Raw genomic sequence first — 27,522 nt, 5'->3', positions numbered from 1 at the left:
AAGAGATGGAGGGAGAGAGCCTCTGAGCAAGAGTGTGGGAGGGTGCACATGGGGAGGCTGGGATCTGGAGATCCCTAGATCCCTCTGAGATCTCAAGGAAATCCCCCAGGTCCCTTGGAAACCTCCAGATCCCCAGATCCCTAGGAGATCCCTGTAGGCCCCCAGATCTCTCTGCTGCCAGGCCCCAGCCAAGACCTCTGGTGCAGGGTCATATGGCTGTAGGTTAAAATATGGAACCTGAGACAGGGGCAGGTGCAGGCAGGTTCACCCAGCCTGGATGTGCCCCCAGAAGAGCTCCAGAAGCCACCTAGAATTAAACTGCAACAAGGCCCTTCGTTCCTTTAGCTCCCTATTGGAGATTTTTCTTACCACATCCTTAACATTTGTGATTCAGCCACAACCCAGCAGCCTTCTGATTGCAGCACCTTTCCCTGATGCCACCTACCCCCATGGAAATGAGATCTGGTTGCCTGGGATGATTTCAGTGACATTCAGCAGTAGGCACTTCAAGCCAGGACACAACTGTTACACCAAAAGAAGCATCTGAAGTTTAGTGCGAAAATGAGAAGCTCCTGAAATGATAAGCTCTTTGAGAGGATCTCTGCGTGTGGGTGTGTGTGTGTGTGGGGGGGAGGATTGAGCACATGAGTGAAGCTAAATGTGTAATTTTAAACACACTTAAGAAATGACAGAAGCAAGAAATTTAAATGCCTGCTTCTCTGTTGAGATGTCTTGGGCATTGACTGTGCACTCTAGATTCACACCTGGAAAAGTTCTTCTACATGCACGTTGGTACACCCCCTGCCATTAGTGGATCACTCATTGCCATACCACTCACCCCTGCCTCCCCTGACTTTGAAAAGACCACTCTCACGTTGGAGATGCATGTGGAGACTGGAGAGGCCCAGTAGGAGGTTGACAACATGACCTAGGGATATATATTATTCTGCCTAGAGAAATATGATAAAGCTCCAAGAGTATTTTGGGAACAGCTACAGGCAAACCAAAAGAGCCATACTGCCATAGGTCTATCAGGTGCTGCAGCAAATGTGAATCTTGGGAGCCTGCATATTTGATAATGGGTCATACATTTTCTACAGGAGAAAAATATGTGTGCCATAGGAAACAAAATGGGCAGATTCCTGCAAAGGAACCCTTGTAGACACATCCTGTGTTGAGGTGACCTACCAACAGAAGAAAGATCTGCAACATTAACTACTAATATATTATCTTATATTTTAATACTGCATCTCATCCCACGCTCACAGGCAATATTCTCAGGAGTCCCTTCACTAGGAGGAAAGCAGCACTTGAAAACAGGAAGATGCTGTTATCTGGAAAATCATCAGAAGTTTATAAATGTCTGGGAAGGAAGATGTTTGTTATACGTCTCTCCCCAAAACTGAATGTGTAGCACCAAAGTGCCTTGTTATGTCGTTATGATTGACATCGTCCAGCAATGCCTAAGAGCCCAGTATTGAGACTGCAGATCAGAACTAAGAAAGAAAATTGGAAGCACTGTATTGCATCAGAGGGCCGACTAATCCAGCATCCTATGTATGACTGTTACCAGCAATAGATACTACCACCAAAGGCAGTATGCAGATATGTAATAATCTAGAGCACCGCAAAGTTCTTCTAGAGCAACACTTCAGCTGAATGTTACGGTCAGCAAATAGCCCCTTCCTGCACTGCTGAGGCTAGGACATCATTTATGGACATTTTAGAGGATACAACTGCTGCCTGAATACCATGCATTTTGCAGCAGCAGTAGCAGGGCCCCAAATACTACAGAATCTGTACCTTCTTCAGCTTCCAGGTCCACCAGTGAAGATACCAACACACCCATCTCCTGACATTTTTTGCTGTGGGCTTTTGACTTCATGTGTTTAGTCAGATTCCCTGAAATAAAACAGAACACAGGCTGGTAAGTATTTTTTTTTTCTTTTTCTTTTGTAAGAGGTAACAAAACTAGTCAACAAATTCACTAGATCCTGCTGTCTGTGGTTCGGTTCTCTCTGCAGAGGCCTTACTCTCAAGCAGTCCAATAGCTCATAACATGGGACTAAATCTGTTTGATTTCTTCACTACTGAATGGCACGAGTGATGAAGTCTCAGATGTGTGGCTTGCAGAGGAATTGGCATATGCTTTGCACTGTGGGCAAAAGAAACTCCCTGGGACGCTTTAGCACAGAAAAAAACAGGGAAAAAATAAATAAAACAGAGAAAATAAAGGTTACTCATTAACCTAACAGCTTGACCAAGCAATAATTGTTAATTCCAGCATGAGTGTCATCTGTCTGGAGACAAGATACTGTCTACTTTTAATATCAGCAGAGACTTGAGGTGGAGACAGTTAAAGTGAAGATTCAAGGGGAAAGCTGAAAGGGGGGAAAAAACACTAAGTCAAAACACAGCTGAACTGTAATGGGTTTTGGCTTATTTAGCAGCTGGATTCGACTATAGATAAAAGTGATTAGTAGATCTGGCTTGGATTTGGAATTTGGATCCTGCAAAAACAGGTTGAGGCAGGCTGCTGGGGACCAGTGGATCCCAGGGAAGTCAGCACCCTGCTATGAGGACAGCTGGGCAGCCCAGGGAGCTGGCAGGAAAGCGGGCAGACCAACATACCTGTGGGCCTAATTCCCAATGAAAATTTCAATTGAATCAAGATATTATACATTAGCATCTTCTGACAGAAAATTAAATACTGGAGCTGGTTGAAGATTTTCCAGTGGAACAGACAAGACTGTTGCCTGCTTCATGATGAGTGTGATCACTGTAACTGCGAATGGTTTGAGAGGAACCTAAATAGAAAAAAAAATGGGTCCCTCAACCCCGACATGGTGTCTCAGTGGGCAGGAGAGCTGAGATGTTCTGGCATATACTGAATTCTGAGCACACTTACCTCAAAGCATGACAGTTCCCAAACTAAATTTCTAAAGTATTTTGCACTGGTGCTTAATGTTGAGAAAAATCATTAAGAAAACAGAATTTGTGCTGAATATTAGGAGAATTTCTGAAGGGCGAGATCTAGATTAGACTGTACAATGTCTTCTAAAAGGTACAATGGCTGTTGTCCGGTACATTGGAATATTTATTGCTAGCCCAGAGAAAGTTTGAATAGGTATAGAATGGCAAAGGAATATGTTAGAGGCTCTTTTCGGTCTCTGATTTATGTAATTCTATAAAATCACAACAATTGCCATCAGCTGATTCATGCAGCAGTTGACAGCCGAACTTGCACATAATGGAAACTCAGGAAAAAGGGATTTGGGAAGGTAGGGAATGCAGATGTCAGAATACGGAAACAAGAATGAGAAGTGAGGTGAGAAATCATCAAGAAGAGCATTTTTCTTTTCCCCTTCTTTATTTCTGACCTTACTGACCTTCCCAACAGACTGATAGTAAGAACAAAAAAGGTATGACCTTTCTGCATCTTCACTAAACCTTGCATAAACCTGCAGCATGAACCAATACCTAACTGTGCTCTCTAGGTTAATCCGAAAAAAAGACATAGCAAAGGCTCTCTCATCGGTTATATCCTACATGTAGATCAGTGACTCTCAACTTCTTTTGGACTGGGACCCATTTGTAAATATTAATGGCCAGTCCCAACCTAGGGCCCTTCACTCTCACCCCCTGCCCCCACAGTGTGTGGGGAAGAGGGTGGGGGTGGGGGTTGTAGGGTGGGGGGCCCAAGCAGCCCCTCACAGGCTGGAACTCTGCCCGCCTGCAGGGGGAAAACCATGGTTTCCCATGTTTTTCTCCTTTAAAGGAGAATCCATTTTTAAAGTTTGCTTGTGACCCTTTCATATTTTCTTGCAATCCACTTTGCAAGGAAGTTGAGAAAAACTGGTTTAGATCACAATAGGAACAAATGTTCTCCTTTTGAGACTCTCTTCTAAATTCTGTAGTAAGGTTGGACTGTTGTAGTCATGATGGTCCAGGAAATATATATGTGACAAAAAGAGTTTTGTCTCTCTTCTTCTAAATTTTGGAAATTATTTGCATTCCCTGTCAAGATAAACCTGAGAGCTTTCATTACTTTTTAATTAAAAATCATAGGGAGAGAGACACCCTCCATCCCATTATTCCTAGGTACCAAATGCTTAGAACACTGACTTAGGAGGTAAGTGACCTGTTTTCAAATTGCCATGTTTGATTTAAAGCAGGGGCATGAACCTGGATCTACCACATCCTCTATGAAGCCCCTAACCACAGAGCTCTTAAGTACGCCCGGGCTCTCTTAAGCTCTCCTGTTGGAGCTTAAGCTGTGCCACTTTCTATAAAAAATAAATATTGATTGGAGCAGAGACTTAAACCTAACTTTCCTACATCTCAGGTGAGTGCCAGCACCAACCAGCTGTAAACTCTGGCAGTCTCTGGCCCAAAGAGTGCTTATTTTTACAAAGTGAAACAACTTCTACAGAAGAGATTGAAAAAAAGAGACAGAGAAACTATATAGCCTGGTAATTCTGGACCTTACCTAGAAGGTGGGAGACATGAATTCAAGTTCCAGCTCCAATTAATATTTAATTATTTATACATAGTGGAATGCCACCAGAAGGACAAATCTAAATACACTTATTCCCAAATACCCCAGAGCCTGTTGGTTAGGGCATTCACTTGGGATATGGTAAACCTGTATTCAAATCACTGCTCCAAAGCTGACTGAGTGCAAATGATCTGAACCTGGGACTCCAACATCACAAGTGATTGCCTTTACCAGCAAACTGCTGGCAAAAACTGAGCTTCTCCCACTTGGTGGCTTTGACCAGAAATTTGGTTGTGAACTGGAAAAACCCAGTTTGATAAAAGAGCTATCCAAGCCAGCCCATTCCTACAAACGGTTCCAGTGCCAAGAAATCAACATTTTCTGATTAGAACAGTTTTGTCCAATTTCCAGCCTACCCACTTTGCAAGCTAGGGTCTACAGCAGTGGTTCTCAACAGTGGTGCTGCCAAAGCCTTTCACGGTGCCATAGCATGGGCACCACTGCTGTTGCAGTCAGTGCTGTTGTTGCCACGACTGCAACTCGGTGGAACTGTTCTATGGGCTTCATGTGAAGCCAGACTGGGAAAGGGTGTGGCAAGAGCATGTGCTCCTGCCTGCATTAGGGTTATCTGATCAACTTAAAGCAACCAGGATCAAAGAGTCTGAAGCAGCCCCCTGTCTCCCGTCCCCCATCCCCCACTCCTCGGTCTGACCCTGCATGCTTGTCTTGGAAACAGAGATAGCACAACAGTGGTTCTCAACTAGGGTGATGTCAAATATAAAAAAGTTAGAGACATACCCTGAATCTAGAAAAGGCTGAGAACCACTGGTCTAGAGCAGTGGGTTTCAACCTTTTTTTTCATTTGCAGTCCCCCTCCCCCCCGAAAAAAAATGAATGGAAGTGCAGGACCCTTTGAATTGTAAGTGTGGATATTTACATACTGTTGATTGATCATAGCCATCTTTCATGGGCCCCTTAGACCCCATGGGGTCCATGGCCTACAGGTTGAAAACTACTGGTCTAGAGGATACTTTGGTCCTATGGCTAGGGACAGACATTCAAAAAACCAAAGCCTCAATTGATTCAATCTTTGCAGGTTAGTTTAACCTGGCTAGGCTAAATCTGTTTTGTCACCGGACCGATATTCCAGACATGCAGGCACAAATGAATATCTGCAGTGCCCCATGCTACAAGCTGGGGACAGGGGGTACGGTGCTAGAGCTGCCTTCCCTTGGCTTCCACAATGCTGAACTGAGGGGGGTGTGGCCAGGTCCCAGCAGGGCACTCTGATTATAGTCTCTCCCCCCCACCCCCCCTCCTAAGCAGCCCAGCAGGGAGTGTTTATCAATCCATTAAGAAAATAAAGCCTTTCTACATGAAGTAATGGAGGTCTTCTTAAACAGCTCTTCCAAGGAAGAACATTAAGCTACCTGTTGATTAGCTCCAAAAAGCCTGTCTGCCTGTTGTCTCCCATAGCACAGACTGTAGCTAGCATGCGGTCTGCTAGCTAATGTTGAGGTGTCTGCGTAAGACAGAAGGAAGGGGGGACTAATCCCTGTTTATCAGGGAGAAACCAGGAAGATGTTCTGTGCCTACAAGTCTCTGCTGGAGCTTTGGAGAGGGGAGGGGCCAGCCCTGCTGTGGAGCAGAAAGCCCTGCCCAGCCCAGAGAGCATGCTAGGATGCTGGGGGTGTCTGATTTATCTTAAAACAGCAAAAGGTCTGGGATAGACATTCAATAAATTGGTTTGACCCAAAAATGGTTAAGTCTGATACTACATTCAACCAGGTTTATCTCAAACCAGTTGCAGCCATTTTCAAACTGGTTTATGTGTACTGAACATCTGTTCTGTTACAGGTTTAAACCAGTTTCTGATCACTTAATCTGGTTTATGTGTAATGTCTGTCTCTAGCCTATGTAACCAATTTCAATAAAGTGACAATATTCCTCCAAAATTCCTCCTTGTTTGCTATTTTCAGTACAGTTTTTCCAGGCTGAAAAAGTGACCCTGGAATGTCATTCATTACCACTGCAGTAACCCTACTTTGACTGCCTTTGTGGCTGGTTCACACAGCAAATAACTTAGTATAAATATACAGTGTAAGCAACAGTTTGTTAGTAAGATTGCCTTCTGTGGTACCCTGGGCTGGAAGGAAGAGCTGGAGCAGGAAACCTGACAAACATTTCACTGCCACCCTATTTCCACACTGGCTTCTGAATCCACTGTGTACAGTTTCTGATAGAGACACCCAGCCTTTGCCCATAATGACAACCAGGAGACTGAAGGTTGCATTTATTTTCATCAGATAGAGCAGACTGTAGTGACTTCCTAGCTTTAATATGGAAGTGCAGATTGACATGCTCTCCATCTTTAATGTGGAGGTGCAGCCCTGGCAGTCAGGCTCCCAGGAGTGAGACTACTCCTTAGCTGTATCTTGTCTGTAGGCTGTATCTTGGCCACCCTAGCTTTGCTCAGATCTAGTACCTGAAAGACTAAATCAGCCAGTATGAGCTGCAGGTGCTTGTTACATCTGAAAACAAGGCTTCTATGGAGCCTACTATTAGATATCCACTATTGAAACTTCTTATTTAAGTCTCTCCCTTTTTGCTATTCATTAATTCTCTTAGCATTTGTATGGTGTAAATGCAAATACAATATCCGAATGAACCAAAGAGTCTCTTCTATAGCTTGTTGTAGTCACCTCAGGGTCTTATTTTATCTCTTTTTTAAACTCAGTGTCACCCCAGACAACACATTTTTGGCTGAGAAAAACTGACCAACTCTTTTCTGAAGCCATGCCATTTCATTCCTTGGGGGGATGCCACTGTTTTTGGCCACCGTCAGGTCATGCTCCCTGCACCCTCTCTCACACACTCAACTCTGCCAAGCCAAAGGTGAGACTTGGGCTGGGAGTTGAGATAAGCACTAGAATACTGCTCAGTTTTAAGACATTTCATAGAATCAACTTTATATAAAATACAAAGGGGTACAAGTAATATTGGATTTCATTTGCTGAGTTTCTTCTTTGTTCTTCCTTATTTTACTTTTCCCAGTCATTTCATTCTTCTGTCAGACAGGGCCACACAGTGGCATAATTAGGGTTGGGGACCAGGGCAACTGCCCTAGGCATCAAGTTGCATGGGGCAGGAAATAGCTGCTGCCCCTGCCCTATGACTGCACCAACAACAGCACTAGCAACACTACCCTTGTGTGCCCAGGCACTCAGCCGGATCATTACACCCCCGGGGCCACATTCTGCAGCATGTACATGGGACTCAGGCAAGTGTAATTTTAGCAATAATTTCTGAAAATGCAGCACATGGGCAAATCATAGGGATTACATTTAATTGACTTTATTCTGAACACACTGGGAAGGGACTGGAACTTGTTACTTTACTGGACTATTTATTGCTAGCCCAGAAAAAATTCTAATAGGTATGGAGTGGCAAAGGAATAGATTACATGCCCTCACAGGTCTTTTCTGTCTCCAATTTCTATAATTCTACAAAATCATGGTTTCTATCAGCTGATTAATGTAGCACTCAATGACTGTAGTATGAGCTTGGTAGAGCAGTTGCATTGCTCTTTCTATTTGGCTCATCAGATGTTATTAGAGGTCATGCCACACTATAATAACTGATGTGCTCTCTCTTACTGCTATTCATGAGACTGAGAGAGGGGTAATTAGCAGTGTTAATCTGAAGTCAGGAAGAAGGCAGGACTGTGTGGCACCTTAATTAACTCATTCATGCTAGAAACAGACGTTGCATTTTTCCCTGGATAAGTTATGCCTGTGTTTTTTTTCCCCGTAACAGAAATATACCAGGAATGATGTATATCATATATTGCCCTTCTAATCAGTGTTTAGTGAGTGGCTGAATGCACTGTCACTCTGCCATTTTTTTTAACCATTAATTTAATGATGCAATCCTGGGAAAAACCATTTAGATGAATTTTGCCATGTCCTGGGATAAACTGTTATAGCTCTTATCCCGTGAACCTTTTTAGGATGCATCTCAGGACAATGTACATGGACGTCTGAAGAACTGTGCTTTGTCCTGGGATAAAATGGCTTATTCTAGGACAAATGCAGCATCTATTTGCAGACTCATAAATGCACAAACTTTCATAGGTGACAGCCTGCTTCATCAGACAATATGATGTTTAATATTATCTGTTGAAGTAGGCTGCCACCTACAAAAGCTTATACATTTCTAAACAAATTAGTCTCTATGATGCCACTCTGTCCTGTTTCTGCCTTTTTAACTGCTGTTAACCTAGTTCTTTGCAAGATGCTTTTTTGTCGCTAGAAATGGTATTGGGACAGTAGATAGGGCACAGAGGAGAACAATATGTACTGTAATCTGACAAAATAGGAATCTATCTGATAAAACAGGGATCTATAAGCTAGGGATACTCCTAACTGGCCCATTGTTCTTCACGAGAACTGAGGGTACACTACGAGTTGCATTGCTAGTAAAGGATACAACTTTAAAGGATATACAAGCCATTGTGAGACAACTGTTACATTTTCATGATTTTGTAGGGTTTTTAGTTGTAGCCTTGTTGGTTTAAGGACATAGGCAGGCAATGTTCTTTGAGTAGATGTGATATTTTTTATGAAACCAACTGAGTGATTTTGTAGGAATACACATGTAGAAAAACTGCTTCAGCTTTGTCCTTGAGTCATTCAGTCAAAATTACAGCAGTTTGCTTCACTTGTATGACTATAGGACAATACAGATGTAACAACTGAAGCAGAACAGTGGCTGCACACTACCAAGCATTTGCTTCTCCTCCAACCCCCTATTAAAGTGGCTAATACGTACACTGGTCCATGCCTTGGGACTCTTTGGGCCAGATTCTCAGTTTGTATAAACTAGCATAGCTCCTCTTTAGTCAAGAGCTCTAAGTTACTTTATACCAATTGAGAACCTGACTTGCTATCTTTGACGCTATATGATAAATAATAAGATATAATTTTTCAAAGTTCTTGATGTTTGTTTGTTGTTTTAGGCAGCTGAAGTAATGCTGAAAGGACCGATGCTGAGGGCCCCAGATAGGCAAATTCTCAGCAAAATCTAAAGGAATTTGCCTCACCTATGTCTGAGCAAACACTGAGTCACAGGAAGAGGGAATCACCTGGCCTAGGACCCTTCCTGGCACAAAATACTCAGGTACCAACATACTGTTGCTTCTTTGGGAACAATCAAAATTAAATATGCAAAATTAAATTAAACTTAAGTATGCAAGTAGTCTTCACTGGGTGCATCTACACATGAAAAGAGCACAACACAATAAAATCTGGTACAACTCATGCTGGAGTTTGTTGTTCCCAGGCACAGTGTTTACACATGTACCCACGACTGCAGCACATGGAGCCAGGCAGTGCAACCCCAGCTGGCAGAGGGCTCAAGGGCTCAGCCTGTCAGCCCACAGCTGCTCCGATTTGGCTCAACGTGCTGAGGAGGGGCTGGCTGGGGCACAAGGATGCTACAATGTGGGGCTAGCCAGAAGGCAGCATCCACATGCACTGTAGCACCTCAATGCCTCAGCCAGCCCGATCACCATCTACATGTGCATTGCAGTGGGATAAATAACTGTTGTAGGATAGTGCTTATAATGGGCAGGACTAACCTATGGCACAGTTAATTAGTTTACTCTGGTCTAATTGCTCCACATGTGTATATTGAGGTGCTTTACTGAGGAGCTAATTAAGCAACTCTGCAGTAAGCATCTTGTGTAGTTGCCCCCACCAAGGAATACTGGCCAACTCCAAATAAAGTAATGAATCATGGAAAATGTTAAAGCTGATATTATTGGTAAATCGGATGTCTGACATATGAGAACACCAACAATGATTGACTCCACATACATTTACTTTAGTTAGTACCTCCTACACATTTTACTTTATTAGCTGTTTAAGACATTATGCTGTTGCAAGGTCTTATTTCATACTTCGAGAAGCTTAAGTGCTTATTCTGCTCTAAGGCAGCTAAAACACTGGTGCTTCCTTAAATACTTTAAGCAGCTTAGCAGAGGATGTAAGCTATTTCCTATTTAATATAAAACTAGGAAATAAATTCTATGAACTTAATTAATATAGAATTAAGGTTGTGGAACAGAAATAAAAATGTAAGAAATGAAAAAGTTAAAACTGCTAGAACAATATTAACTTGTCTGCAATGTGTGTGTGTGCACATACATATACACACAGACATGTGCATGCACATACACACATGTATAAATCTAAATCTATACATACAAATTGCAGACAAGTTATTATTGTAATATGAACATATATTACAACATATAAACAATATTTTTACTTTTGTTAAATATAAACCAAAAATATTTCAAGGGCGGAAATCTATTTCCATTTATGTATCTAAATGGAAGTTTTCTAGTCATCTACATTACCATTTTTGACCTGCTATTTATGCTTCGGCCATGAAAGCCTGAATGCCTAAACTAAGCACACTCAGTGGGGCTACAAGACATGCATATGTGCACACATAGCTCAAGTACACACATGGCTGAGCATAAGACCCAAAAGAAAAGTGATGCAAAAGGAGGAGGAAGAGGAAAAGGGGAGGGAAGGGTAGCCCCTTCCCTCTCCATTTAAGTTCCAGGGCCTTTGTACACACCACAAAATTGGCCTTTAAAGCAGCTTAAATGTCCTTTTGCACCACTTTCATGGCATTGTTGTTTGCATGTTTGGCAGTGCATTCCACTTTAATGGTGTTGCTGTTTCCATGCTTGGTGGCGTATTCCTCTTTAAATGACTTCGGTATGTAACAAGGTAAAACACCTCTGAGGTGTTCTAGTTTGCTACCTAAGGCTGCTTGTACACACCACAGGGGTTTAATTTAGTTTAGTTCTCCCTAAATTGAAACAGTGGGTTTTTAAAAACACTGCTTCGATTTAGGGAGAATTAAACTGAACTTAACCCTTGTGGCATGTACACAAGGGTGGAGGCCTGATCCATACCTGCCTCTGATGGGGGGGGGGGGGAGCTGCCGCTGGGCTGGGCAATCCCTGAGCTGCTCAGGGGCCCCCCAGGCAGCACCTGCCCGCTGGCACCCGACCCGGGTAGTCCCGGGGAGCACCACAGCTTTGGAGGGAAGCACTGCCCCCTCCCCATGGGGGAAGCATCAGGCCCCTGAACAGCTCAGGCAGGCAGGCAGGCTCTGGGGAGGAAAAACAAAAAGATCAGGTTTGCTGCTTTTATTGTTTTTTTTCTTGGCATGGGCTGCTACTGGGTCCCACATCCCCTGAGCTGTGCAGGGTCTGCCAAGCCCTGAACACGTCAGCTTCCAGTGCTCTGTGCACAGGCTGTGGGACCCAGTGGGGGCCCATGCAGGCAGGCTCCACTGAAGAAAAGAAAAAAAAAAAGCAAAGAGCCTGATCTTTTTTTTCCTCCCCGGAGCCTGTCAGCCTACCTGAGCTGTGCGGGGGCCCGGTACTTCCCTCTGCAGGTGCAGGAAGGCCAGTGTTTCCCTTTGCGGCTGTAGCGCCCCCAGGGACCGGGTACCACCTGGGAGCCTCTGCGCAGTTCAGGGATCGCTTGGCTCAATGGCAGCTGCCACCCCCGCCGCCGAAGAGGCAGGTAAGGATCAGGTCTCCACCCTTGTATACATGCCACAGTGGTTTAGTTCATTTTAATTCTCTCTAAATTGGAGCAGTGTTTTTAAAAACCCACCGTTTCAACTTAGCAAGAACTAAACCAAATTAAACCCCCATGGTGGGTGCATGCAGCCCCAGTAGCCGAGTGGTTAGGGCAATTGTCCAGGAGGCCGAAGACCCACATTCTAGGAATTCCACCGCTAGAAGGGATTTAAGTAGCAGCTCTTTGACTTCCAACTGTAGTGGATTAACTACCACACCATGGAGGAGGCAGTTTTCAGACTTTTTCTCGTGTTCATTTTTGCAGCTGAGCTGTTGCCCTTTTCCTTTAACAGGCATTGCATAAAATGGATAGAGGGCAGTGGAAAGGCTCTCCCCCAGTGAAAACAAGGGGTCTAAGCTAGACCTTTTCCCTTCCAGGCTAATAGCCATCTCACTAAGCTTCATTGCCTCTGGGCTCCTTTCTCTTGGCCCCAGCTTCCTCCTTTTCTTGGTTGCCTGGGGGAACAGCTTCAAAAGGAATGCCAGAAAGGGATCTGGATGATGCCTCATTTATAAGGTGCTACTTAAATTATTGTGCTGAGAAGTCAGAGAGAAATACCCAAACCCCCTCTGGGGCAGAGCGGAGGCTAGAACCTGGGGATTTCACTTCCTAGGTAAATGCCCCAATCACTCAGCTCCAGAGGGAAATCTTATATTTAAGCCCCAAGAGTCTAACGCTTGCTATTCATGGGTTTCCAGCCATCTACAGTTTCAAGCTGTAGATGCGTCTATGGCCACATATGAGCACGGTTAATTGAGCATGCTTAGTTTACACATAGACAAACTTTATCTGCATGCAATGGCTATTTTTGGCACTTGTGTCTAAAAAGCTGCTATTTGGGCGCACAAAGGAAAACAGAGTTCCATCCCAAGTGTGCAGTCCCAAGCATGCAACCTTAAGCTGACCAACATGACACTGTGCTAGGAGTCATTACTGTTTTTTGGACTTTATGTTATTTTAATATATCTATTATTGAAATAAATGCCCTGCCACATACATTTTAATATTTCTGTTACTGAAATAAATGCACATGGAGAATCTACAACTAAAAGCACTCCCGAATGAAATCTACCAAGATCCAGAATACTCTCCACTAGGTAAGTCCATCCCATCATACCGTCAGAATAGGGGATGTGTTCTGTGCCTTTAAGTGATGCGTGGGTCTCACTATTATCTCTGCACAAGACTGAACATACTTCAGGCACTACTCTATTTTATATCATTGTACAATGCCTAGGATTTCAATTATTTTAAAAGCTTTATTATTATTTTATAGAGTCATAGCTATTGAGACCAAAAGGACATTTAAGTCATCTCATCTCTCCTCCAGCATAAGAGAGGTCATAAAATTTCAATCAGATACCCTTATGAAAAGTTCAGTAACTGGTGTTTCATTAAAGTATGTGTTCCAGAAGGCATCAAATTTGGATATGAAAACTTCAAAATATGGGGAATCCACTCCTTCACATGGTGGTTAGTTCCAAAATCTAATATTTTTACTATTTAAAAGAAAACTGACTTGTTTCTAAATTAACGTGGCTTTCATTTCCTGCCACTGGGTTTTGTTCTGCTGTTCTCTGATAGATTAAGGGGCTTCTTAGTACCTGTTGTTCTCTCCCTATTTTTCATTTAGAAAGTTGTTTTTTTTCACTGAAATTCTTTCATGGATTGGGGGTGATTTTCTGACTTCCAGTGCCATGTGAAAAATGTTGCACAAGAGACTATAGATACATTTCCTCAGGATGACTTCATTTCTTACCTAACAGAACTTCTTAAACAGCAGAGAAAGGGGGTTCGATAAGGACATTCAAATATTTTCCCAAACTCATAGAAAGTGCCTTAGTGTATTCAGGATGTTATGGCATCTTTTAAATCTATATATCAATCTGCTGTTTATAACTCCAGTTAATTCCTTCTTAGCTTCTAGCCAGCTGGATCTAGTTTTTAGTTTCCAAGAAAGCATATAACTGAGACTTCTGGCCCAGTAACAATTTGTGTAATTATAACATTGCCTTTAATATTTTTTTGCACGTTTCAAACACCAATGCATTCAATAACTTTACTACCTGTCATGCTTTGATTTAAAGAACTGCAAACTACGGTAATTTATTAAGGGAATACTATGGCTGAGGACAAGAAGTAGTCCGGTGTCTGGAAAAAGTGGGTGGACTAGACTATGAAATTAGCATTTTCAGATAACATGGAATGAATGTCTTTTATGAGTACACATGTTAAATTACTAAAAAGTTTCTTCAGAATACGAGAATCTGATACATTAGTACATAAGAATAGAAAATGGATGTAGAATGGAATTTTATCTGTACTGGGTCAAGCTTATCTAATTAACACTAATCTATGATTCTGTAAAGGCTGCAGAGGGAAGGGTGGAGTGAAATGGCTGTCCCTCCGTGAACGGACTTAGGGTCCTGATTCACCCCTCTGCCAATGGAGTTAGGGTCTTGATTCACATGGGAAGAAAGAAACAACTGTAGTTCCTCCATCCTCTTTTTGGAAACACATAAAGGAAAAGACTTTCCCAAACTGTCCTGTGAAAGAAAATGATCAGAGAGCAACTTCTTCTCATCTCCTTTTTGGCAAGAATATAAATAAGAAACTTGTTAACATCCTCCTAATAATACCCACAAAGACCATGGTAACACTTTTATTTAGTGCTTGCTAGCGCTCTGAGGTGCTAAAATTCCCATAAACTGTAAGTAAAGGTACCACATTAAAAATATATATTCATCTTTGGAGCAGAGGTAGACTATGTAAAATAAATCTTAATACATCATAAATGTAATAACATTGTTTTTGTGCATTAAAAAACAAAACACTGGCAAACTTTCTTTTAAACAAACAAGCATGCATTTCCCATGAAGGTCTGCAACCCAAGTGCAACAGCATTGGCTACATGGTCAAAAATGTAGAAAGTAAACAAATGGCATAAACCAACTGGTACTATACTAGCTTTTATAATGTAGCAAAAAACAAGTAAGCCAGAACAAACATAACAAACCACAAAAAAAAAAAACACCCCACCTCTCCAAAGTCCCCCAAAATGAATTTTCTCTAGTGAGTGATTGTTATTTAAGAAAAAAAAAGTTAAATGAACATGATTCCAAATGACTTGAGTTTTTCGAGAATTAGTTCATACTAGAGACACCTACAACAACTGAAATGAAGACAGGTCTATAGATATCCCTCTTGTGTTTACACTGAAAGCCAAAATTATGCTTGGAAACAGCTTCAACTCAGCTTGCATTTCTTCAGAGGCAATCAGGTAGCCAGCAGTCTAATAGCTGTGCCCTACAATTAACTGAAGTCACAAAAACTGCATCTGAGAATAGAGGCTACTTATAAACCATGGCCCAGTGAGATTAGTTTAGAAGTTCAAAATGAGCTTTCTGACCACCACTTCTGCAACCCCCCCACTGGCATCTGAAAGTCAAACTTTACTGCCCCAGACTTTTTAATTAGTCACAAAGATTTTTAAAACCTGAATTTATCTGTTGATTTCACTGCCAGCCCCCAAATCAGAGAAGAATCCGCTTTGATTTCCCATAAGTGTTTTAAAACCTCCACATCTGCATCAGTACAGCAAGCGGCTGAGATCCAATGGTACACAACAAGTTGTTATACCTAGTAAAACATTGCCTGTTTTAGATAGCCTGTTCTCACTGTAACTTCACTTCCAGCAGAGACAATTTTCAAACAATTTCAAGGTCATCAATTTTCAAACAATTTCAAGGTCATTATCATGCAAATACTTTTCATAAGATTGCTAGTACGTGTCCCAGCTCTTCACCTCTGTGATCTAGGCATTCATGGAAATAGAAGGGGATAGAGCAGTTTTACGTTCAGACCCACCACGTGTTTTTTATTTCAGAAGTAAGCACCTCTCGAAGAAGATGATGAAATGTTTAGACTGATGAAAGAACTTCCAAGGTGATGTCCCATTAACAACAGCACGCTGGCATATTGTGTACTGATGATTTATACCTTTTGAGACAGCAGAGATGAAGGAAAGGAAACTGCTGGAAAACTGGCAAGAACGATGGTTTGATCTTAGCACCCTCTGTGAAGAAAAGCTTGAGAGAAATGAGGTGGGCGATAAGAAGAGGAAGCGGCTAAAGAGAATGAGTGAATTCCCCTCTTATCCAAGGAAAACCCTCAGAAAAGAACTAGTCAGCAGGAAGTGAAAGAGAGCAATGAATGAACAGAGAAGGAAGACAGAGATGAGTGTGAAGAAAACCTGGGAGCTTCGCGTGCATAGGGAGAGAAGGAATTCACAGTTCGGATCTGCTGTGTACATCTGAGAGGAGAATTTGGCTTCAAATCCAGTATTTTAGCCTTCTGGTGATTAGCCATGACATTGTGCCCTACTGTCCTTACAAACAGAGCTATTAGTACTGGGTATTGTTCATTCACCATATTTAAATATTCAGGAATTTGATAGATGGGTGCACAATTGCATATTCAATTTACGCTGCTTGATCATATCCTAAACTATGCTTGGTTGGTTATGTCTTCCAAATGAGCTACAGTTTTCTGGATATAATACAAAAGTAGCTGGAAAAAGTTACTGTTCTCTGCTAGCAGAACTGGAGAATCAGAATCAAAACCCCTAAAAAACTGACTAATCTCTTTGTAAGGAAGAGTTTATGGGTAACATTTTCAAAAAAAGCATTGAAGGGATTTAGGTACCTAACTCCTATAGACTCCTCATGAAACTTAGACACTTACGATTGTACCATACGGGCTTGCACTGGCTCCAGTCATGCAATGAAGAAGTGGAATTGGAGCTATACAGACTCTTGATGAAACGGTCACCTTCTCAGAGCACAACTGATTTCAGCTGATCACATGAATCGTGATAATGATGGAGTCACTTTGAGGGTTTGATAGGAAAGCAGGGGGTGGGAAGGTTGTGAGTCCCTGTGTACTTCAATGAGAAGAATTTTTTTAGAAAGCATGGTCTTTTAGAAAAGAGTCTATTAAGATGATGCATAATCCTCTGCAGATGCATGCAAGGAAGAAAGGCGATAATATTACAGCACAAATACTGGCTTTGAGAGCACTAGCATTAAGAGCCACCCAAAAATTATCTACAAAATGTTGGAGCCAATATTTTGAATCTCCAATCAAATGTGTTTCCTTACAGCCAGATGCTGTTGTTTTTTCAAATCACTGGCACTGTTCTTCTGTCACTGTTGGAATTATGCTTCAGGACTTTTTCTTTCACAGAAAGGATGGCACAGCAGCTGTACTGCCGGCCAACTCTTCAGTGAAGTCACCACTTTCTGAGCTGACTCGGCAGGATACATATGAGCTTAACTCAGTATTATTTCTCTTTAAAAAAATTCAGTGAATTAGATTCCCCCTGCCCACCCCTCCAAATTGTAGGATTTTTCACAACCAGGGGAAGCCCCTTCCTTCCCTGCTACTAGTGCCCTCAGGTAGATTTGACCAGTAAGCCAATGTGCTAAGAGGAGCCAGGAGCTGACTGTCTCTTACCTTTGGTTTTAAAAGCAAAGTTACAGTACTTGCAGACATATGGCCTGACGTCTGTGTGCGTGCGAATGTGTTTCTTCAGCATGCTGGGTTTCTTGCAGCGAATTCCACATTCCTCACAAACATACTTCCCTCTTCCACGGCCTCGCACATACACATACTCTTCGTTTGATTTGTACCTATGAGCAACAGGTGTCATGATAAAAAAAAAAGAATATTCCCACCTCAAAAGTTGTAACAACTTTCCTAAATTCATTCAGCACATTATTGACACTAGAAGTGAAAGTGCTGAAATAGCAGTATACCATTTGCCAGCGATGAATAATTAGGCTGAGCATACAATACTCTGCAACTCTACAGCCCACTTAAATCAAAACTCCTGTCTCCCTCTTTGGAATAAGGGACTATTATCAACATCTGTCCTTGTCTCATATCCACTGAAGCAAATAGCCAGAAGTCCGAGATAAAGCCAGGTGACCTGCATCTCCTATTGCCCCCATTCACACAGCCAGGCAAACTTGGGGAGTCAACGTAATCTAATTATGTGCATCACAGTCTATCACATAGTCTGAAAAAATGTGAGGCATGCCACCTTCACCCATTTATTTGGCTACACCCAAAAATGTGCCTGATCTGTTACTGTGTCAGCCAGAACACTGATCAGAAGTGTCCTAACTAAATCTTGTTAAGATACCACCTTTGAATTTCCAAGGGACAGTGTTGAAGTCCACCTGAAAGTTACCAAGATACCATTCTGAAAACCTGCCTAGAGCTTCAGACGAGTTAGGGAAGGTGAGGACACAAACTTATTAAAAACATATTCAACACTTCTGCAATATTTCATGCTAACACAGAAAATGAAAGTTCAGGGTTCCAGGTTATTTCCCCATGTGCTCAGCATGAGAAAACCAGGTGTTCCTGAAAGAATCTGATTGCACATCCTTCCTTCATATTACATATTTGTGTCTTTCCAGTCCATCCATTAGTATATAAAGGTAGCTACCATAATGGGGATTAGAGTTATGTTTTTTGAGAGTAATAGTCATCTGCTTCCAGCAGTTCAAAAAATGGAGTTGTGGAATTCTCTATCCTCACAGCACAGGAAGTATATAGTACCATCTGACTGGTTTCATCAGATAAAAATCACCAGCAGAGCAAAATCTGAAAAGTGACGGATGATTTTAAGGTACCTCATTTAAGTCTCCAAAAAGGGGTCAGGTTTTCATGAAGTGCTGAACATCTGTTTTAAAAAGCAGGCCCCTTAAAATGTCTGAAACTACAAACCTGAATGTGGAAAGCCCCTAGATCAGGAGCGTCAAACATACGGCCCACAGAGCCGCTTTAGTTGGCCCACCGATCTAACAGCGGGATAGGGAGTTTTGGGGCATGGCCAGTGGTGGATGGGCCCTGTTGCAGGATCTGGGGCCCTGCAGGACATGGCCCCCAGCACTAGGGAGGCAAGGAAGGGACTGTGCAACATAGACTTCAGTTGTCCTGCAGCTGTGTGCAGAGATCAACTTCAGTTACCCTGCTTTACTTGCAAGCCCCTGCCATGGCAAGTGGCTGCCTGGTCAACAGTTGCTTGACCTCTGCACTCCACCAAAACATGATGGCTGCCATTGTAGCTCCTACAACCAGTGCCACAGTAGCTGCTACTACAATAGCTGTGGTGGCTGCTGCCAGGACTCCATGCCCTGGGCCAGATCTGGACTGCATGGGACCCCTGTGACCTCGGTCTGGCATGGGCCTGAAGGTGATTTTGACACCCCAGCCCTAGATCACTGTTCATATTCTACCATCTTAGCCAGTAAAGCCTAGTCTCAAAATTGTAATGGGAACATATTGTCAGCACTAAAGAAGAGCTGAATGAGAATGCCAGCCTGGAGTCACCTTGATATAGATAGCTTGAGTTAAGATAAATGAAGGTGTGGTTAATCCTGAAAATAATATTAAATATAAAATACAGGATAATTCAAAACTGAGCAAGAAAATCATGGAAAGAGCATTAATCCTTCACTGAAATAACCTTAAAATGATGGTTCAATGGCTAGGCTATGAGCGTGAAGCTCCAAACGACATGGGTTTAATTCTTTGTCCTCTCACAGCCTTCTTGTGTAACCTTGGCGGAACAGGGTTAGATTCAATTTAGTTCATTATGTGCCTAGACTTAGGCCCTGGAATGCCTAAATATTAGACACCTTGAATCATGATGTTGGCTGCTGGATCAAAGTAGGTACCAAGATCCCTATGAATTCAATAAAGAGACTTTAGAGCTTTCTAGGTACTCTGCATAGAGAACGGGGAGTGGTAGGTGATTCAGAAAGATGGAGGTACCAAGGGGCATGTCTACATGAGACATTTACTGCTGATTTGCCTAATTAGCTGTGCAGTAAACATCTCAGAGTCTGCATTTACAGTGCTATTAGGATGGAGTAAACTAATTAACTCCGCTGCAGGGTAGTACTTGTAAATACACTGACTATCCTATAGCAGAATGTTTTACTCCACAGCAACACATGTGCACACCCACTTATAGGGCATAAGGGTTCTTCTGTGTGGGGCTGCCTGCTGGCTAGTCCCACACTGGTGCACCCTTGCAGCATGTTGAGCTGAGTTAGAGCAGCCCCAGGGCTAGCAGGCTGACTCCCTGGGATCTCCTACCAGCCAAGGCTTCTCTGACCCAGCTCAATGTGTTGCGGTCCTAAGTGCATGTTCAAACACAGCTCCTGGGAGCAATAAACTCCAGTACAATATGCTCCAGAGTTTGTTGCTGCTCATTAATAGCATGTGTAGATGCGTCCTGGAGGAAGTGAAAGAACACCGAGCACAAAGTAGTATCTAAAATTCCTGGCCCTCTCAGAAGCTTAAGTGCCTGCCTCATGTGATGCATCACAACACTGAATTACGCCCCTGAGGGCAGCTGCCTAATGGTTTCTGAGGACCATTTCTGAGGATGTGCTGTGTACCTTCTGCAACACAGGACTAGAAAGTCCTCCAGGGCCATAAAATAAAATACATTTGTAGGTAGCCATTTAATCCAAGGACCTTTGCCCAGGAACCTACTGGTTAAAACACCTGCCAAGCAAGTGAGTCTCCTAGATTAAGGGCCTTCCTCAGCCTGAGAGGACTTAAATCTTACCTTTCTCAATTCCCAGGAGTGGTTAAGTACCCAACTATGCGTTGGGCTGGGTGGGAGCAACTTCCACCCTGCTAGTTGAGGGCAAGCCACTAGGTAGCCAAGAGGCAAGATTTATGGGGTCAGACAGAGGGCCAGCAGGAAGGAGCATGTGTCTGTAGCATACTGCTTTTGTAACTGCTCTGGGATGGGTGCATACTGGGTTCTGGCCTCTGCTACTAAGAATGGTCATGCACTTTACATTAGAGTCATTGGTTAATAAGCAAAAATAATCCAGGCAGGAACCAGGATCCCCCCACCCAGGGGAGTTCCATAACCACTAGGCTACAAAGACATGCTGCCTCTTGCTTTCTCTCCTGTTGAACCCTTGACTCATGCACTCTTGGCTGCCCTGTAGCCCAGCTTCAACAGAAGGGTTGTAGAGCTATACTCTAGCTGAGTCCCATTTAGCTGCACAAGGAACAATTTGAATCTATCACTTAGTCTCTCTCTGCCTCAATTTCCCCATCTGTAAAATGGAGCTAACAAGAATTCCCTATGTCAGAGCTGTCTTATAAGTATAACTATTAAATATGATGTATTCAGATACCAACAGAACTATAGAAATAACTTAGATCCAGGATACGCAAACTGAGGAGACAATAGGAAGGATGGGTGCCACAGAAACTCCAGTCTACTCCAGTCCATCCAGTTCTTGTAACCTAAACGTTACTAGCAAGAAAAAGATAAGTAGTGAAATCCCACCACATGAGGCAGCATTTCATAGAATAATTCTAATACTTCCAGTCCCATTTTCTTTCAAATGAACTGCCTGGTATGCTGAAACATGGTCTGATTCTGCAGCCCATGATCTCATCATACATTATTTTACAGGACGTAGAAAAGGTTGGGGATATTTGGAAATGTCCCAGCTGCTTGTTTGAAACTGGGTCAAGGAGGGGTTACAGTCTTACATGCTTTTCATTCAAAGTGCCCTACAGACATTCATTCTCATTTTTACGACATCTTTGAGATAGATACTTAGATTGCCACTGAAATAATCACAAATACTTCTGTAAGCAATTAATGTCACCATGATCTTTGAGGTGTAACCTACTTACTGTAAGCAATAACGGAGTAATACCATCTACTGAGAAAGGAGACAACACCAATAATTTTAATGGCAACAGTATATTTCAGCAGGTACTGAATCTCAGATTAGCTGTGACCTACATTCATTCTGTGCCCCCAGCACATGACACAACTGTCTGAAGTTGGGCACTCAAATTTTCAGGTGTTTACTCAACAGCTCAGAAGAACAGCTGGGAATAGAACCCAGATGTGCTAATCACTAGTCATTTGCTCCAACCCTTACTCCATGCTCCCTCCTGCTTTTCAGAGCGCTCTCTCTCATCATTCTTTGGTAAGAATTCATACCATTTAAAAAAAGAGATTGGTCCTTATCAGTCTTGTTCTTGCACTATCCTTAATTATGCTCTCACATGGATCTGCCTGAGTGACTTCATTGTGTCCAGCAGCCCTTGTGTCAGCCTCATTAATGCTATCAAAGGCTGGCTTCTCCTGGATAAAGTGACACATGATTTAATCTGAAATTACACACTACCATTTATCTGACATTTACTGAGGATGAGCCATCTTAGAAGAAAGCTCTTCCACTTGGGCTGATTTACACTCTGGGTAAAACATTTAAGGGAGGCACAGAAGGAGAAGAACAGACATCCTAAAGAAAAAAACAAACAAACCCTAAACATAAATCACGAAGTAGCTTTGCTACAGAATGGGAAAATGATGCTGAAAATGTCCTCTGACTGCTACTGAGGCAGTGATATGCTTGTGGAGATAATTGTTTCAATATGAGGCTGGTTTCTTTGCACATCTAATATGCTTGTGTGATTTGCATCAGAGAGACAAATCCACGACAAACCTTTCACTTAGAGGTTTACCCTGAGCAAGGGGATGTATTTGTTTTGTAACATTTGCCGTAACCAGATTCTCTCACTATTCACACTTCAGGTTTGTGTCAGCAAGTTTGTGCTCCATAACCAGAGTGCTGTGGGACTCACGATCAGACAAGTGACCTACATCTCCTTTGGTGCCATGGTTTCAACACTCTTCTGAGATGACTTGAAAAAAGGCTAACCTGCCACTATGAGATCTTAAGCTAATTTCTGAAATAATCCTTTTAGATAAACAAAGTGATAGATGAAAAGCGAGATTACATAATGCAATTTAGAAAGTAACTCTTTCTAAGAATGTGTTTGCTAGATTCCTTTTGACTACCACAAATATGTCTCAAAATATTGGGATTTTCATAACAATGGCATATGGTCCAGCATCGTATCAATAATATGAGCCAGAAGGAGCTATTATGACCATCTGAATTACTGCAGAATTTAGGCCAGACGTTTCAGAGAAAGCTGCAAGAAGTCCTGCAGTGGGCACTTTGCCCACCCACAGGAGAGTTTCCTAACCCTCCTAGCTAGATAACATAAATCATAAACATTTATGGCCTTCCAGTTTTTCCCTTTAGTTTTTAAAATTGTACTATTACACCTCTGGTTGTTTTTGTTAGCCGTGTAAGTAGCTAATTGTTTTTGAAAAATTGATAACTCTTGGCATCAGTAATGTATTGTGCTAATGAATTCTGCAAGTTAATTGTGCATTGGGTGAAAAAGGTTTTTCTTGTATGGTTTTAAATTTGTTACCCTTTCATTTTGTTTGTTCTTTTGTACTTCCTGACAGCAGTCAGAGATCTTCAAAGAATTGCCCACAATGATATTAGGTTCCTTTCCCGAGGTGATACAATTAGTTTAGAATAAAGTGAGCTGAAAAAATAATTCAAATTATTGCCTGCAGTGTACATTACTTTCCTTTTATCAACAATATATTTAATCTATCATGTTACCCATCCACTTGACTCACTTAAGACTCCCCCTGAAGTCCTAATGTTAGTCTTCTCATGTCTTGACTAACCTAATTTATGATGTCCATTGCAAATTTTTGCCACATCACTGATCAAATCTATTTCCAGAGTTAATTAACTGAATCAGAAATATGCCACTATTATTACAATATTGAATACTAATTTGCACTTCACTTAGGAGCTCAAATCATTTAAAAATATTAATTAAGTCTTGCAACATCCTTGTATTGTTTCAATGTTATATTTGGGCACAGGAAGGCAAAAAAGACTTTCCCAAAAATCACATGGCACATCAGATTTTCCTCTTCTGTTTTGTAAAACTATATGTCTCTTTTATACAGTTTTCTCTGACCTCCAATTATATTGCACAAGGCAAATGTCTCAGGTGTCGCTCAATTGGACAAGTCATGAAAATCTTACAAATTCACAGTTATAATTTTCTTTTGTTGGTCCTCAATCATGTCTTAGCCAGTCAAAAAATAAGTTTCAGCATTAAAATAATCCCACTAGCAATGATGGACAACTCACAACCAACTCTTATAAGACCCATTCCCCATCAGTAAGACAGAAGAGATGATAGTTACGTTCTCTTGCTCTTCCACTGTTGTTTACTTAATTTGTAAGCTCTTTTGGGCAGGGACTGTCCTCTAGTATATATTACCTTATAGCCTCCAGGATCATGGGGTCCCCATTTTGGCTGGGACCTCTAACTCTTACAGCAGGGTTGTCAACCAGGGGTACGCATACTCTTGGGGGTACTTTGGAAGGACCCAGGGGGTACGTGGAGGCGGGCAGGGATGGAGCCCTACCACCCCGTGCTGCTCACAGGTGCAGGGCCGGGGCAGGGTGACAGCAGGGCCACACAGACACTGCGCCGCCACCACTCCACCACTTGCCATGCCCCTGGTCCATGTCTGGCCATTCACCACATCCCTTGCCTGCCCCCCCCGCTTGGTGTCTGGCTGCCCCCCCACCTTCTTAGGGGTATACTTACTAAAAAGGGGGTTGCCGAGGGTACACTTATTAAAAAAGGTTGAAAACCCCTGTGCTACAGTAATAAAGAATCACACGTTCCAAGGTTGGGTAGTTGGTTTTGGCTCAAGAGGCTTCCCACACGCAGAGGAAAATTAAATCTTTCAGTAGGCTGTATTACAGCCACTAATATATCTTCAGAGCTCAGAAGCAAAATGTTTACGGAGAAAGGACCAGTTGATCCACCCATTAACCTCCTACCCCACAAGCCAGAGCACAGTTTTCCAGTGGCTCTTACAGAAAGAAAGATGGGGAAGTATTTGCTCTATCGTGAACCCTTCTTTTGTGCTTCATAGCATATTGGGCATGGGTTTAAAACAGCAAAATGAGGCTTACTCTCTTGAGCACAACAGTGATGAGGCTCCTTAAATATTTCAGATTTTTGCCAGCTGATGACAATAGAATGGAAGAGGAGGGTGGAGACATAGCACAGAAAATGTGGCTGATTGAAATTGAGACCTTGCAGCTATGACAGCATTTTTTTCAACACAAAGGATAATACAATCACTTGTAAAAACACACTTGAACTCACTATTGAAGCAGCCATTCCAAGGTTTTCATATGTACTGAAAACATACAGAACCGCATTCATGAATTTTAAGAACTTCATGTTCCCTTGGTAGCATGGAACATTTTCTGGTTGCTGAAATACTGCTTTATTCTTTCAAAACACAGTGAACTGGTAAATTTGTTGGGTCTATCTGCATTAAATGATAAAGTGTGGACTGCAGCTAGGGACAGACATTCAAAAAGCCTGAACCTGAATGGATTCAATCTTTGCAGGCTAGTCTATCCTGACTAGGCTGAACTCGTTTGAAACTGGACAGACATTGTCCCTGGACTGAGGAAATTCAGGCACATGCCTGCAGTGGCTCAGGCTAGAAGCCAGGGGACACTAGAGCAGCCCTTGCTTCCCTTCTGCAGGGAGCAGAGCTGAGGGGGGTGGGGTGGCCATGCCCCGGCAGGACTCTTTCATTAGGGATGTCTGCCTACACGGTCGCAGGCTTTTCCCCACTGGTTACTCATGGAGCGGGAGTGTTGCCAACCCCTGGTCCCATGCTAGCACTCTGAGGTAAGGGAGTGTGTTGCATCTGTTGATGATACAGAGCTTTTCAATCTCCCTCCCTGCTTCATCATACTGTCTGCAGCAAACTGACAGGTAAGCAAGCCAGGCCGGGGGGGGGGGGGGAGGGCAATAACAGTCTTTATCACTTGATTAGCAAAACAAACCTCTCTCCACATTACTTCAAAAGTCTTAAACAGTTTACCCTCAGACCCACTGATTAGCTCCAAAAGCCCTAAGTGGTCACTGTTTTGTCTGCCTCTTGCAGTGACATTGGAGACGCACACAGACACCTCTCAGAATTAGCTAGTACACCACATGCCAGCCCATGCTGTGGCAGAGAGGAGGAAAGGATCTGTGCTTAAGCAGTGGGGGGGGAGGGGAGGAGGGGAAGCCAGCAGACTCTGCTATGCCCGCAAGTTTGGGGCTGAGATCCAGTCAGGGAGCAGAGGAGAAGGGCCATCCCTGCTGTGGATCAGAGAGCCCCATCCAGACCAGAGAGCATGCCAGGATGCTGGGGGAGTCTTATTTAACTTAAACCAGCAAGGGGGTTGGGATAGACATTGCACAAATTGGTTTGAGCTAAATCAGTTAAGTCTGATATTACATTCAACCAGGTTTATCTCAAACCGGTTTCAGCCATTTTCAAAGTAGTTTATGTGCACTGAACATCTGTCCTGCTACAGGTTTACACCAGTTTCTGATCACTTAAACTCATTTATGTGTAATGTCTGTCCCTAGCCCAGAGGGCTGGAAGTCAAAAAATCCAGGTTAAATTAAATCTGTTATACAGAGAAATACATTGTAAAAGAAAGTAGTGGAAACAACATGGCTTAGGATAGTTAAAACAGATAGTTTAAAACAAATGAATGTGCAACTCAAAACAATTCTGTAGTGAAGAGGTAGTAACAGGTCTCTTCTATCTCAATCCTAGTACTGTCTAATGACAGAGTACTTTACTGTGCTGAAACACACATGGAGATGATGACGGGGAGTAAATTGTGCTGAGTCAGCCCAGCCAGCCAGGGGTCTGTTCCACACTGGCCTAAACTGCTACTGTCCTGGGTGCACATGCAGACACTGTGCCTGGGAGCAGTTTACTCTGGCCTGAACTGCTCCAGAGTTTATCACATTGCATTAATTGTACATGTAGGCCATGTCCAAACACGCGTGGATGCTTGGTTCCCTGGGGACAAGTAGCAGCAGTGCACCTTGTACTGCCACTAGTTGTCTCTAGGGAACACCTGCGCCACACATGCTCTGGCATGTGGCAAATTACACCAGGTGGATTGGGGGAGGTTGGGGCCAGCCATGGGCTGGCCCAGGCAGCCTTATCTGGGGTCCCGAGGGCCTCCCAGGGCCACAGCTGCATTGTTCCTGCCATGCAGAACCTGGCTGGCAGTGGATTGTGGCTCTGGCTAGCCAGGCTCCAGGTTTGGGTGGTGCACGCTACTGCCATGTGCACCACCCTGCTTTTTTTCAGAGCTTTTTTTGGACCCCTGGATTTCCATAACCAAACATAACCAAATTATCTTGCTCTTGGGACACACTCTCTTGAAGTCCCCGAGCTTTTCTCTCTCCTGTTCTGTAGGGATCTCCTTCTCTGAGCTCAGCCTGGGCCCGACTGACTCCTCAGGCATGAACTCTGCTAATGTTCCTTGCCCGGCCCCACCCCTTCTGGTCACCAGG

General features: G+C 42.9%; 1 protein-coding gene across 4 annotated transcripts in view; it reads right to left on the bottom strand.

The window, feature by feature from the left end:
• Nucleotides 1–27,522, bottom strand: part of HIVEP3 (HIVEP zinc finger 3) — a 529,666-nt gene that overhangs the window by 30,954 nt on the left and 471,190 nt on the right. For all 4 annotated transcript variants that reach the window (XM_090056875.1, XM_090056873.1, XM_090056874.1 and 1 more), the window contains 2 exons: nucleotides 17,683–17,858; nucleotides 1,804–1,902 (listed from right to left, as the gene is read on the bottom strand). In XM_090056875.1, coding sequence (XP_089913001.1) covers nucleotides 1,804–1,902; nucleotides 17,683–17,858 — 275 coding nt within the window. The remainder of the gene's footprint in view (nucleotides 1–1,803; nucleotides 1,903–17,682; nucleotides 17,859–27,522) is intronic.

The sequence above is a fragment of the Crocodylus siamensis genome, chromosome 7, assembly GCF_052110815.1.
Source record: "Crocodylus siamensis isolate JL-2025a chromosome 7, ASM5211081v1, whole genome shotgun sequence".
In the NCBI taxonomy this organism is placed as follows: Eukaryota; Metazoa; Chordata; order Crocodylia; family Crocodylidae; genus Crocodylus; species Crocodylus siamensis.
The sequence above is the reverse complement of the archived record's forward strand: the minus strand, read 5'-3'. Positions and strand labels throughout refer to the sequence as shown.